The 14,059-nt window shown below is 50.9% G+C and overlaps 2 protein-coding genes across 2 annotated transcripts in view; both read right to left on the reverse strand.

The window, feature by feature from the left end:
* LOC109889066 (nuclear factor 1 A-type-like) overlaps window positions 1-14,059 on the reverse strand; it is a 199,641-nt gene that overhangs the window by 39,019 nt on the left and 146,563 nt on the right. The window lies entirely within an intron of this gene.
* LOC116373955 (uncharacterized) lies at window positions 6,049-10,236 on the reverse strand. The gene is made up of 2 exons (XM_031822459.1): window positions 7,020-10,236; window positions 6,049-6,871 (listed from the first exon to the last, which is right to left on the reverse strand). The coding sequence occupies exons 1-2, from the start codon at window positions 10,225-10,227 to the stop codon at window positions 6,771-6,773; spliced, it is 3,309 nt and encodes a 1,102-aa protein (XP_031678319.1). The 5' UTR covers window positions 10,228-10,236; the 3' UTR covers window positions 6,049-6,770.

The raw sequence follows: 14,059 nt of genomic DNA on the forward strand, positions 1-14,059 counted from the left end.
CCCCCCTTCTCTCTCTTCCCTCCCTATACCCCCCATTTCTCTCTCTACCCCCTCTCTCTCTATTCCCTCCCTCTACCCCTCTCTCTCTCTTCCCTCCCTCTACCCCCCCACTCTCTCTCTCTTCCCTTCCTCCACCCCCTGTCTCTCTCTCTCTCATTCTCGTTTTTGTGTGGTGCTTTAATAGGATATTGATCGACAGAAGCAGATTCGATTGGGCCCTGCCACTGAATTGTGTAATGGGTGCACAAAGCCAAGGTCACACTACCGTACAGAGGGGGAGGAAGGGGAGGATGGGTAGGGGAAGGGGAGGATGATGAGGGGGGGGTGAAGGCGGCCTGTCGCCCCATTCAATAACGACCCCTCATCTATAGCTCTGCACTTTCAAGTCAACCCACCCCCTGGTCCCTCTCCACTCTCTTAAATAAATCTATCATACGTGCCATTTGACTAGATGTTCAGGAGTCTTGTGACTTGGGGGTAGAAGCTGTTCAGAGCCTCTTGGACCTAGACTTGGCGCTCCGGTACTACTTGCCGTGCAGTAGCCAAGAGAACAGTCTATGACTAGGGTTGCTTGAGTCTTTGACAATTTTTAGGGCCTTCCTCTGACACCGCCTGGTATAGAGGTCCTGGATGGCAGGAAGCTTGGCTCCAGTGATGTACTGGCCGTCTGCACTACCCTCTGTAGTGCCTCGTGGTCGGAGGCTGAGCAGTTGCCATACCAGGCGGTGATGCAAACAGTCAGGATGCTCTCGAAGGTGCAGAAGTAGAACCTTTGGAGGATCTGCTAACCCATGTCAAGTCTTTTCAGTCTCCTGAGGGGGAATAGGTTTTTCGTGCCCTCTTCACGACTGTCTTTGTATGTTTGGACCATGTTAGTTTGATGGTGATGTGGACACCCAAGGATCTTTAAGCTCTTAACCTGCTCAACTGCAGCCCCATCAATGAGAATAGGGGCGTGCTCTGCCCTCTGTTTCATGTAGTCCACAATCAGCTCTTGTCCTGGCACCACACTGGCAGGTCTCTGATCTCCTCCCTATAGTCTGGCTCATCGTTGTTGGTGATCAGGCCTACCACTGACGTGTCGTCTGGAAAACTTAATCATGGTGCTGGGAGTCGTGAGCGGCCACGCAGTCATGGGTGAACAGTGAGTACAGGAGGGGACTAAGCACGCACCCCTGAGGGGGCCCCCCTCAGCGTGGCAGATGATCAGCGTGGCAGATGTGTTGCTGCCTACCCTTACCACCTGGGGGCGGCCCGTCAGGAAGTCCAGGATCCAGTTGCAGAGGGTGGTGTTTAGTCTCAGCGTCCATAGCTTAGTGATGAGCTTTGAGGGTACTATGGTGTTGAACGCTGAGCTGTAGTCAATGAACAGCATTCTCACTTAGGCATTCCTCTTGACCAGGTGAGAGAGGGTAGTGTGGAGTGCAATAGAGATTGCATCATCTGTGGATCTGTTGGGGCGGTATGTGAATTGGAGTGGGTCCAGGGTGTCTGGGATGATGGTGTCGATGTGAGCCATGACCAGCCTATCAATGCATTACATGGCTACAGATGTGAGTGCTACGGGGCGAAAGTCATCTAGGCTGGTTGCCTTGGCGTTCTTAGGTACAGGGACTATGGTGGTCTACTTGAAACATGTAGGTATTACAGACTGGGTCCGGGAGAGGTTGAAACGGATGACAAAGGAGGGATGGAGAGACGGCGTGAGTGAGGGGAGGGTGTGTGTATGCGTGCATGTGTGTGTGGTGGGGGGGGGGGGGTGATCAATGAATCTTTGATCAGAAGGGTCTCCAGTCAGAGTGCTGACAGGCACTTTCAATGGGCTATTGTTAGCGGGGGCTAATGACAGGACAGAATGGATCGTTCTGCACCCCCCCCCCCTCCCTCCCTGCCTCCCTCCCTCACTCCCTGTGTTGTATGTAGAACGCACTTTTTAAAGGTCATGTTTTTCTCTTCCCTCACTCTCTCTCCATCTCTCCTTTGTCTCTCCATCTCTCCTTTGTCTCTCCATCTCTCCTTTGTCTCTCCATCTCTCCTTTGTCTCTCCATCTCTCCATCTCTCCTTTGTCTCTCCATCTCTCCTTTGTCTCTCCATCTCTCCTTCGTCTTTCCGTCTCCTCCTTTTCCAATGACAAAGATTTGTCTGGAGGAGTTTCTTTCTTTCCACCTCCTCTCACCTCCTCCTCTCCCTCCTCCTCTCCCCTCATCCTCTCAACCTCCTCCTCTCCCCTCCTCCTCTCCCCTCATCCTCTCCCCTCCTCCTCTCACCTCCTCCTCTCCCCTCATCCTCTCACCTCCTCCTCTCCCCTCCTCCTCTCTCCCCTCCTCCTCTCCCCTCCTCCTCTCACCTCCTCCTCTCCCCTCCTCCTCTCCCCTCATCCTCTCCCCTCCTCCTCTCCCCTCCTCCTCTCACCTCCTCCTCTCCCCTCCTCCTCTCACCTCCTCCTCTCCCTCCCTCCTCTCCCCTCCTCCTCTCCCTCCTCCTCTCCCCTCCTCCTCTCACCTCCTCCTCTCCCCTCCTCCTCTCCCCTCCTCCTCTCCCCTCCTCCTCTCACCTCCTCCTCCTCTCACCTCCTCCTCTCCCCTCCTCCTCTCCCCTCCTCCTCTCACCTCCTCCTCTCCCCTCCTCCTCTCCCTCATCCTCTCCCCTCATCCTCTCCCCTCCTCCTCTCCCCTCATCCTCTCCCCTCATCCTCTCCCCTCCTCCTCTCGCCTCCTCCTCTCACCTCCTCCTCTCCCCTCTTCCTCTTCACCTCCTCCTCTCCCCTCCTCCTCTCCCCTCCTCCTCTCCCCTCATCCTCTCCCCTCATCCTCTCCCCTCCTCCTCTCACCTCCTCCTCTCCCCTCATCCTCTCCCCTCATCCTCTCCCCTCCTCCTCTCCCCTCCCCTTTCCCTTTATTTTCCCTTTCGAGGAGTGGCACCGACAGGGCCTCCCTCCTAACGATTAAGGTTAAGAGTCGAGGAGTGGCACCGACAGGGCCTCCCCCCTAATGATTAAGGTAAAGAGTCGAGGAGTGGCACCGACAGGGCCTCCCCCCTAATGATTAAGGTTAAGAGTCGAGGAGTGGCACCGACAGGGCCTCCCTCCTAACGATTAAGGTTAAGAGTCGAGGAGTGGCACCGACAGGGCCTCCCCCCTAACGATTAAGGTAAAGAGTCGAGGAGTGGCACCGACAGGGCCTCCCCCCTAATGATTAAGGTAAAGAGTCGAGGAGTGGCACCGACAGGGCCTCCCCCCTAATGATTAAGGTTAAGAGTCGAGGAGTGGCACCGACAGGGCCTCCCCCCTAACGATTAAGGTTAAGAGTCGAGGAGTGGCACCGACAGGGCCCCCCCCCCTAACGATTAAGGTTAAGAGTCGAGGAGTGGCACCGACAGGGCCTCCCTCCTAACGATTAAGGTTAAGAGTCGAGGAGTGGCACCGACAGGGCCTCCCCCCTAATGATTAAGGTAAAGAGTCGAGGAGTGGCACCGACAGGGCCTCCCTCCTAACGATTAAGGTTAAGAGTCGAGGAGTGGCACCGACAGGGCCTCCCTCCTAACGATTAAGGTTAAGAGTCGAGGAGTGGCACCGACAGGGCCTCCCTCCTAACGATTAAGGTTAAGAGTCGAGGAGTGGCACCGACAGGGCCTCCCCCCTAATGATTAAGGTAAAGAGTCGAGGAGTGGCACCGACAGGGCCTCCCCCCTAATGATTAAGGTTAAGAGTCGAGGAGGGGCACCGACAGGGCCTCCCCCCTAACGATTAAGGTTAAGAGTCGAGGAGGGGCACCTACAGGGCCTCCCCCCTAATGATTAAGGTTAAGAGTCGAGGAGTGGCACCGACAGGGCCTCCCTCCTAATGATTAAGGTAAAGAGTCGAGGAGGGGCACCGGCAGGGCCTCCCCCCTAACGATTAAGGTTAAGAGTCGAGGAGTGGCACCGACAGGGCCTCCCCCCTAATGATTAAGGTAAAGAGTCGAGGAGTGGCACCGACAGGGCCTCCCTCCTAACGATTAAGGTAAAGAGTCGAGGAGTGGCACCGACAGGGCCTCCCTCCTAACGATTAAGGTAAAGAGTCGAGGAGTGACACCGACAGGGCCTCCCCCCTAATGAGTAAGGTTAAGAGTGGAGGAGTGGCACCGACAGGGCCTCCCTCCTAACGATTAAGGTTAAGAGTGGAGGAGTGGCACCGACAGGGCCTCCCTCCTAACGATTAAGGTTAAGAGTCGAGGAGGGTAAGCTGATCATTGGGGGCTGTCTAACCTAAACTTCAGAGCCTGTCTTCATAAAGGGTCTCAGACTGCTGATCTAGGATCAGTCCCCTCTTCCCTTGCATTCATTGTAACCTAAAAGGTAAAAACTGATCCTAGATCAGCACTCCTACTCTGAGAAACAGATCTTAGACATTGTCCATTTTTCATTGGCCTACTAAGGTGACTTGGTGATTTGGGAGAGAATTGGGGTTTGCTCTTAGTTCATTAACATAGTGGGAGTGACTGGGGAATCTCTGTATCGATCCTAATAAATTGTATTAGTGGGCCCGGACCATATCGATGGCAGATATGCAATCACATCACTGCCTGCTGCTGGCTTCTCTTTGTGGATAGAATAGAGATGTAGACAGAGAGAGAAAGAGACAGAGAGAGAGAGTGACGGGGGGGGGGTTAAAGAGAGAGTGACAGAGGGGTAGAGAGAGAGTGGTGGGGGGTAAAGAGAGAGTGACGGGGGGGTAGAGAGAGTGATGGGGGGTAGAGAGAGTGACGGGGGGGTAGAGAGAGAGTGATGGGGGGGTAAAGAGAGAGTGACGGGGGGTAGAGAGAGAGTGAACCGGCTCAACGCCCGTAACAAAGGGAGACAACGTGGAGATAAGGAGTAACAAAATATATATTTATTAACTAAAGCAACTAAGGAAAATATACAATGGTGTGTGTGTAATCAGTAATCAGTAGTGTAAGTGAGTGTTTTGCATGAATGTGATAATGCAGGGTGTTGAAAGGTGCCAAAGCAAACAAACAAAAGGCCACCAAGAACCACAACACAATCTACAAAGGTGTCTGCATGGAGAGAGTCTCCTCCATGAATGGGGAAGTGGTGTATTTATCCTGGGAGACACCGGGCCCAGGTGTTTCCCATAAAGCTGACGACCCTCCCAACTCCGCCCACCAGCATCCTAATAAGGAAATAACAGAGAGAGAATACAGCAGACAGAGTGGGAGGGTCGTCACATCCCCCCCCATAAAACCGGGGACCAACAAGGACCCCGGAACAAAATACCAGCCTAAGTTCCAAATTGACACAGCTTCTGCGCCACAAATTGACGAGGGGTTATGTGTTCACACCTCCACCTGCACCAACCAACCTCCTCCCCAGACCTCAGCAACCTTTGTGCATAGGAAGCAATATTTAAGAGGAAAGAAGAACACACGACCAGGAGGGAACAGACAGGAAAGATAGAACATGACAACCCGAAACAATGGTCAGTCACGTAAACATTTAGGAACAGGGCGCACGAGAGAGCGCATCAGCAATCACGTTTTCAGTCCCCCGGATGTGCCTCACATCGAGATGGAATGATTGTAAAAATAAACACCATCGCATTATCCTCTGGTTTGGACACATCATGGACCTCAAAAAAGTGAGGGGGTTATGGTCGGTGTAGACCACAATGGGCACAACCCCCGACCCGACATACACTTCGAAGTGTTGTAGCGCCCAAATGAGTGCTAGCGCTTCCTTTTCAATAACCGAATAGTTCAACTGATAATCGTTAAACTTTTTGGAAAAGAAACTAACAGGCCTCTCAATCCCAGACACATCTGCTTGCAGCAAAACTGCACCTGCCCCCACATGACTAGCATCCACCTGCAAGGTAAATGACAAATCCACGCGAGGAGCAGCCAGCACCGGAGTTGAGGTCAGCAACCTCTTTGCATCTTCAAAAGCGTGTTGACAACGAGTAGACCAAACGTAAACAGCCTTAGCTTTCAGCATATCTGTCAAGGGAGCGACCACAGTAGAGAAGTTCCTACAAAAACTACGGTAATACCCAATCATGCCCAAGAAACGCATCAGTTCCTTTTAGTAGTTGGTGGTGGAAAAGCATCAATAGCCACCACTTTAGCCCGAACAGGACGCACTTCACCCTGCCCAACCACTTTTCCAAGGTATGTAACGGTCGCCTGAGCAAACTCACATTTAGCCAGATTGATTGTGAGGCGACCCGCAGCCAGACGTTCGAACAAGGCTTGAATACGGGACAGATGTTCTTCCCAAGTATCTGCATATATTACTACATCGTCCAAATAAACAGCGCACCCGGTCAGACCGGCGACAACCCTGTTCATAAGTCGCTGAAAAGTGGCAGGTGCATTGCGCAGACCGAAACTCATAACCGAATACGAGTACAGACCAAAGGGTGTAATAAAGGCAGAGATTTCACGTGCCCTACTCGTCAGTGGCACCTGCCAATAGCCTTTTAACAGGTCAAATTTGCTCACAAACTTAGCTGCACCGACTTGATCAACACAGTCCTCCATCCGAGGAAGAGGAAATGAATCTGGCTTTGTGACACCGTTTACCTTACGGTAGTCCGTACAAAAACGGTTTGTTCCATCCGGTTTACTGACCAAGATACAGGGAGAAGCCCAACTGGAGAAAGAAGGCTCTGCTATCTTACTCTCCAGCATGTACTTGACCTCAGCATCCAGACAACGTAGTTTCTCTGAAGAAACTCTATAGAACCGCTGACGAATGGGGTCAGCACCTCCAATGTCAATATCATGTTCTATTAAGTTTGTACGTGTAGGTGTATCAGAAAACAAACCTGGAAATCTCTGAATAAGACCAACCATCTCTTTCCGCCCATCAACAGGTAGGTGAGTGAGAAGACTGTCTAAAATATCCAGTGTTTCTGAATTTTTCAATCTACCCTGCAATATACAATCGTCAGGACCAGGAACATCTTCCTCCTCATGCACAGAACTAGCAGGACAAGAACACAAGGAAACAACGGTATCAGCCAAAAGAACAGGTTTACCGTCCTCTGTAGAATCCCACTGTTCAGTCTCAGAGGAACGTGCATAATAAGGTTTTAACAGATTTACATGGCACAGCTGGTGTGCTTTCCTCCGTTCTGGAGTGGCAACTAGATAATTTTGCTCAGTGTACTGGCGCACCACTGTATATGGACCTTGAAACTTGGCTTGAAAAGGAGAACCAACAATTGGCAGCAGAGCAAGAACCTGGTCACCTGGAATAAAGTGACGAGGCTCAGTTCGGCGATCAAATATGCCCTTCATCCTCTCCTGTGAAGATGATAACTTCTCTTTAGCCATTTCACCAGCGGCGTACAGTCGTCGCCGGAAATCACACACATATGATAATAGGGACTGAGGAGGCTCGGGAGACTTCCAGTCATCCTGGAGAACAGATAAAAGTCCACGCACCCTATGTCCAAACACAAGGTCATTTGGACTGAAACCTGTGCTCTCCTGTGAAACTTCCCTAGCGGCTAACAGTAACCAAGGCAACCCCTCGTCCCAATCCTTATCCATCTCAGTACAATAAGCTCTCAACAAAGACTTAAGTGTTTGATGGAAACGTTCCAGTGCTCCTTGACTTTGCGCGTGATAGGCGCTAGACAAATTGTGTTTAATATGGAGCTGTTGAAGAACCTGACTAAACAGATTAGAGGTAAAATTAGATCCTTGATCACTCTGAATGACCTTAGGGATTCCAAACAATGAGAGAAACTGAGTCAAAGCTTTTAACACCGATTTAGTCGTGATAGATCGGAGAGGATAGGCAGCAGGAAACCTAGTGGTCTGACACATCACAGTGAACAGGTAACTGCTACCCTTTTTAGAACGAGGCAGAGGGCCCACACAGTCAATAATCAGATACTCAAAAGGTTGGCTGAGTACAGGAATAGGAAACAATGGTACTGGTTTAATAGCTTGATTAGGCTTACCAGTTAATTGACAGGTGTGACAAGTTTTGATAAAATCAGAAACATCCCTCTTTAATCTAGGCCAAAAGAAATGTCTTAATATGCGATTGTAGGTTTTCCTCACCCCCATATGTCCAGCAACATCGCTGTGAGAAGTTTCCAACACCAACTCACGAAGCTTAACTGGTACAACAACCTGACTAATTGCCTCCCCCAGAAAACAACTATCATGAGACAACCACTTTCTCATCAGGACATCCTCTTGGAGAAAATAGCCATGGGCGACATCTCCCAACTGTTCTACAGGCACAATTTGATCACGCAACTCTTCCAATGTGGGGTCATCCCGTTGCGCATTGATTAGATCTGACCGGGTTACAGATAACGGTATAACAGGGAAAACAGTGACATACTTTGTATTATTATCATTAGTCGGCGCAGTAACCAGTTCGCCACGGCTCATAGAACGTGTCACTGCACACGCAGAGAACACCTCTGGGAAACTCTGTACATTCTCATCAGGAATCCCAACAAATGACGGCTTAGTGGAAACCACGAGAGATGGAAACACGACTGGCCATACACGCTCACCAGCCAAGTTATTCCCAAGGATAACGTCGATACCCTCAATAGGCAACGAAGGACGCACCCCCACAACAACTTCACCCTTCACCAGCCCACAATCCAACATCAGTTTATGCAATGGAACTGACAGAGTGTTCAAACCTATTCCCCTAATTAGAACACTATTCCCCGAATCAGTCTCAGCAGAAAAGGGTAACACAGACTCCAACACAAATGATTCAGAGGCACCTGTGTCTCTCAGGATCTTCACTGGCACTAGGTCTTTACTTCCTAACATAGACACAAAACCTTCCGTAATGAAAGGTAAATAGTCTGGATCAATATGGACTTTCACATTCTCCTGGGCTTGAGAAAATGAGTCATGAGTGAACTGATGTGGAACAGGTGCAGCTAACGCGGTAGGCTTAGATTTAGCATAAGCACCCTTTGACCTGAGAAGTGGACATTCGTTTTTCCAATGACCTGAACCTTGACAGTAGTGACACTCCTGCCCAAAGTCAGCTTTACCATGGGAGTCAGGCTCAACCCTAGTTGAATAGAACTCTGCCCGTGAACCAAAGTGTCTCGGTGAGCGAAGCCCAAATCTATCCGAACGCCCCCACTCTTTCCGAATACGGGGCTCTACAAAGGCACTTTTGTGAGTCAACACATACTCGTCCGCCAAAACCGCAGCTTCAGCAACATTCTTTACTTTCTGTTCGTTAATATACGTGGCAATACGATCAGGAATTATGTCCTTAAATTGCTCTAACATAATCAGATCACACAGCCCTTGGAAAGTCACAACTGCAGATGCGGAACACCAGCGATTAAACTGTAAAGATAACTGTCGCGCAAACTCAACATGAGTCTGCTTATCATCCCTTTTTAAAGTTCTAAATCGTTGGCGGTAAGCCTCAGGGACCAGTTCATAAATCTGTAACACAGCTGTTTTAACTTTATCATAACTGGTACTGTCTAGTACACTAAGAGCTGAATATGCTTCCTGTGCTTTACCAGTCAGCACACACTGCAACATTAAAGTGCGGTCAGAATCAGGCCAACTCCTAGCGTCAGCAACCCGCTCAAACAACGAAAAGAATGTCTCGGGGTCCTTTTCATTAAACTGAGGCAATAACCGTAAGTTCCCAACAATATCAAATGTCTCTGGGGCACGACCAAAAGCAGAACTACCCCTAGGTAAATCTGGGTCACCTTCCCAAAACAAACTCTCCCCTGAGATCTTTCCTTCCCTAACCAACTCTATACGTTCTTGTTGCAACTTGATTTTAGCACGCTCCATATCTTGTTTAAATGCCAATTCCTTTTCATATTTTACACGATCATGCTCTAGCTTCTCACGATCATGCTGCCGATCATGCTCTCTCTTCTCACGATCATGCTCTCTCTTCTCACGATCATGCTCCAGCTGTAACAAAAGCAGTTCTTTCTGCTGTTCAAAAAGAAGGCTACTAGGGCTAACCGATGGAATGGCCATTGTAACGTTATGGGGAGATGGCAAATCCTCAGCAGAGGCTGGCCCAGTGGTAACTTCAAGAATACCACTCTCCATCAGATTGGCTTTCAATATCAACCTAATAGAATTCTTTAGACGTTTATCACTAATCTCAACCTTGTAGTGTTCCGCGACCTTCAACAGCTGTTCTTTAGTACCTAAATCTAACAATTCCTCTGATGGAGAGCAAATGAACTTATCTACATAAGACGCCATAATCACAAAAAAAAAAAAAAAATCACCCTGAGCACCACAGAAGAGAGATGAGATATGGAGCTTCCCCAAAACCTACAATAACTCAACCCTAGTCTTCGTGCAGATTTGCGGTGGGAATTTACGCACTGTAGCCCGCTGGCAAGGAAAAACTCCCCAGCATGCTGGCAAATTCCACCAAGCCACGGATGTGCCCCCGAGACAACTGCTCAGTCCACAGACACCACACAAAAATAACAAACATTAACCATGCCCAACATATTCCAAAAAATGAAACACGTCGCTAAACCTATCAGGGGAAAAAGGCTATAGCTCCGGGTAGCAAGTTGCACTACCCTACACAAATCTCCTACCGAGGTACACAGCCGATTTACTCACCACCTCAGACTGACTTCCCAACAGAAAGTAGAACAAAATTTCAGGCTAGGCAGGGCCTGGAAACTAACCATTCTCTCTCCAACGCAGCACACAAACCAAACAAAGACAACCAATACTGGGCCTATCAAACTCAATATGCAAACCAAACACGTACCTCCACGGTCTCCCAAACCAATAGTTCAAAGATCCCGGATGAGCCCCCACTTGTCACGAACCGGCTCAACGCCCGTAACAAAGGGAGACAACGTGGAGATAAGGAGTAACAAAATATATATTTATTAACTAAAGCAACTAAGGAAAATATACAATGGTGTGTGTGTAATCAGTAATCAGTAGTGTAAGTGAGTGTTTTGCATGAATGTGATAATGCAGGGTGTTGAAAGGTGCCAAAGCAAACAAACAAAAGGCCACCAAGAACCACAACACAATCTACAAAGGTGTCTGCATGGAGAGAGTCTCCTCCATGAATGGGGAAGTGGTGTATTTATCCTGGGAGACACCGGGCCCAGGTGTTTCCCATAAAGCTGACGACCCTCCCAACTCCGCCCACCAGCATCCTAATAAGGAAATAACAGAGAGAGAATACAGCAGACAGAGTGGGAGGGTCGTCACACGGGGGGGTAGAGAGAGAGTGATGGGGGGGTAAAGAGAGAGTGACGGGGGGGTAAAGAGAGAGTGACGGGGGGGTAAAGAGAGAGTGACGGGGGGTAAAGAGAGAGTGGCGGGGGGTAAAGAGAGAGTGACGGGAAGTAGAGAGAAGAGAGAGTGACGGGGGGTAAAGAGAGAGTGACGGGGGGGTAAAGAGAGAGTGATGGGGGGTAAAGAGAGAGTGACGGGGGGGTAAAGAGAGAGTGACGGGGGGGTAAAGAGAGAGTGACGGGGGGGTAAAGAGAGAGTGATGGGGGGTAAAGAGAGAGTGACAGGGGGGTAAAGAGAGAGTGACGGGGGGGTAAAGAGAGAGTGATGGGGGGTAAAGAGAGAGTGACGGGGGGATAAAGAGAGAATGACGGGGGGGTAAAGAGAGAGTGACGGGGGGGTAAAGAGAGAGTGATGGGGGTAAAGAGAGAGTGACGGGGGGATAAAGAGAGAATGACGGGGGAGTAAGAGAGAGTGACGGGGGGGTAAAGAGAGAGTGATGGGGGGGATAAAGAGAGAGTGACGGGGGGTAAAGAGAGAGTGACAGAGGGGTAGAGAGAGTGACAGAGGGGTAGAGAGAGTGACAGAGGGGTAAAGAGAGAGTGACGGGGGGGGTAAAGATAGAGTGACGGGGGGGTAAAGAGAGAGTGACGGGGGGATAAAGAGAGAATGACGGGGGGTAAAGAGAGAGTGACGGGGGGGTAAAGAGAGAGTGATGGGGGGTAAAGAGAGAGTGACGGGGGGATAAAGAGAGAATGACGGGGGAGTAAAGAGAGAGTGACGGGGGGGTAAAGAGAGAGTGATGGGGGGGATAAAGAGAGAGTGACGGGGGTAAAGAGAGAGTGACAGAGGGGTAGAGAGAGTGACAGAGGGGTAAAGAGAGAGTGACGGGGGGGGTAAAGAGAGAGTGACGGGGGGGTAAAGAGAGAGTGACGGGGGGATAAAGAGAGAATGACGGGGGGGGTAAAGAGAGAATGACGGGGGGGGTAAAGAGAGAGTGATGGGGGGATAAAGAGAGAGTGACGGGGGGTAAAGAGAGAGTGACAGAGGGGTAGAGAGAGAGTGACAGAGGGGTAGAGAGAGAGTGATGGGGGGGTAAAGAGAGAGTGACGGGGGTAAAGAGAAGAGAGAGTGACGGGGGGGTAAAGAGAAGAGAGAGTGACGGGGGGTAAAGAGAGAGTAACGGGGGTAAAGAGAGAGTGACGGGGGGGTAAAGAGAAGAGAGAGTGACGGGGGGGTAAAGAGAGAGTGACGGGGGGGATAAAGAGAGAGTGACGGGGGGTAAAGAGAGAGTGACAGAGGGGTAGAGAGAGAGTGACAGAGGGGTAAAGAGAGAGTGACGGGGGGGTAAAGAGAAGAGAGAGTGACGGGGGGTAGAGAAGAGAGAGTGACAGGGGTAAAGAGAAGAGAGAGTGACGGGGGGGGTAAAGAGAGAGTGACGGGGGGGTAAAGAGAGAGTGACGGGGGGGTAAAGAGAGAGTGACGGGGGGTAGACAGAAGAGAGAGTGACGGGGGGTAAAGAGAGAGTGACGGGGGGGTAAAGAGAGAATGACGGGGGGTAGAGAGAGAGTGACGGGGGGGTAAAGAGAGAGTGACGGGGGGATAAAGAGAGTGACGGGGGGTAAGAGAGAGAGTGACAGAGGGGTAGAGAGAGAGTGACAGAGGGGTAGAGAGAGAGTGATGGGGGTAAAGAGAGAGTGACGGGGGGGTAAGAGAAGAGAGAGTGACGGGGGTAAAGAGAAGAGAGAGTGACGGGGGTAGAGAAGAGAGAGTGACAGGGGGTAAAGAGAAGAGAGAGTGACGGGGGGTAAAGAGAGAGTGACGGGGGGGTAGACAGAAGAGAGAGTGACGGGGGGGATAAAGAGAGAGTGACGAGGGGTTAAAGAGAGAGTGACGGGGGGTAGAGAGAGAGTGACGGGGGGGTAAAGAGAGAGTGACGGGGGGTAGAGAGAGAGTGACGGGGGGTGAAGAGAGAGTGACGGGGGGGGGGTAAAGAGAGAATGACGGGGGGTAAAGAGAGAGTGACGGGGGGGGTAAAGAGAGAGTGACGGGGGGTAGAGAGAGAGTGACGGGGGGGTAAAGAGAGAGTGACGGGGGGTAAAGAGAGAGTGACGGGGGGTAAAGAGAGAGGTGATGGGGGGGTAAGAGAGAGTGACGGGGGGGGTAAAGAGAGAATGACGGGCGGGTAAAGAGAGAGTGACGGGGGGGGGTAAAGAGAGAGTGACGGGGGGTTAGAGAGAGTGACGGGGGGGTAAAGAGAGAGTGACGGGGGGTAAAGAGAGAGTGACGGGGGGGGTAAAGAGAGAGTGATGGGGGTTAAGAGAGAGTGACAGGGCGGTAAAAGAGAGAGTGACGGGGGGTAAAGAGAGAGTGACGGGGGGGTAAAGAGAGAGTGACGGGGGGGGTAAAGAGAAGAGAGTGACGGGGGGTAAAGAGAAGAGAGAGGGACGGGGGGGTAAAGAGAGAGTAACGGGGGGTAAAGAGAGAGTGACGGGGGGGTAAAGAGAAGAGAGAGTGACGGGGGGTAGAGAAGAGAGAGTGACAGGGGGGTAAAGAGAAGAGAGAGTGACGGGGGGGTAAAGAGAGAGTGACGGGGGGGTAAAAGAGAGAGTGACGGGGGGTAGACAGAAGAGAGAGTGACGGGGAGTAAAAGAGAGAGTGACGGGGGGGGGTAAAGAGAGAATGACGGGGGGTAGAGAGAGAGTGACGGGGGGTAAAGAGAGAGTGACGGGGGGGGTAAAGAGAGAGTGAACGGGGGGAAAGAGAGAGTGACAGAGGGGTAGAGAGAGAGTGACAGAGGGTAGAGAGAAGAGTGATGGGG

Source organism: Oncorhynchus kisutch, linkage group LG4 (genome assembly GCF_002021735.2).
Source record: "Oncorhynchus kisutch isolate 150728-3 linkage group LG4, Okis_V2, whole genome shotgun sequence".
Classification (NCBI taxonomy): Eukaryota; Metazoa; Chordata; class Actinopteri; order Salmoniformes; family Salmonidae; genus Oncorhynchus; species Oncorhynchus kisutch.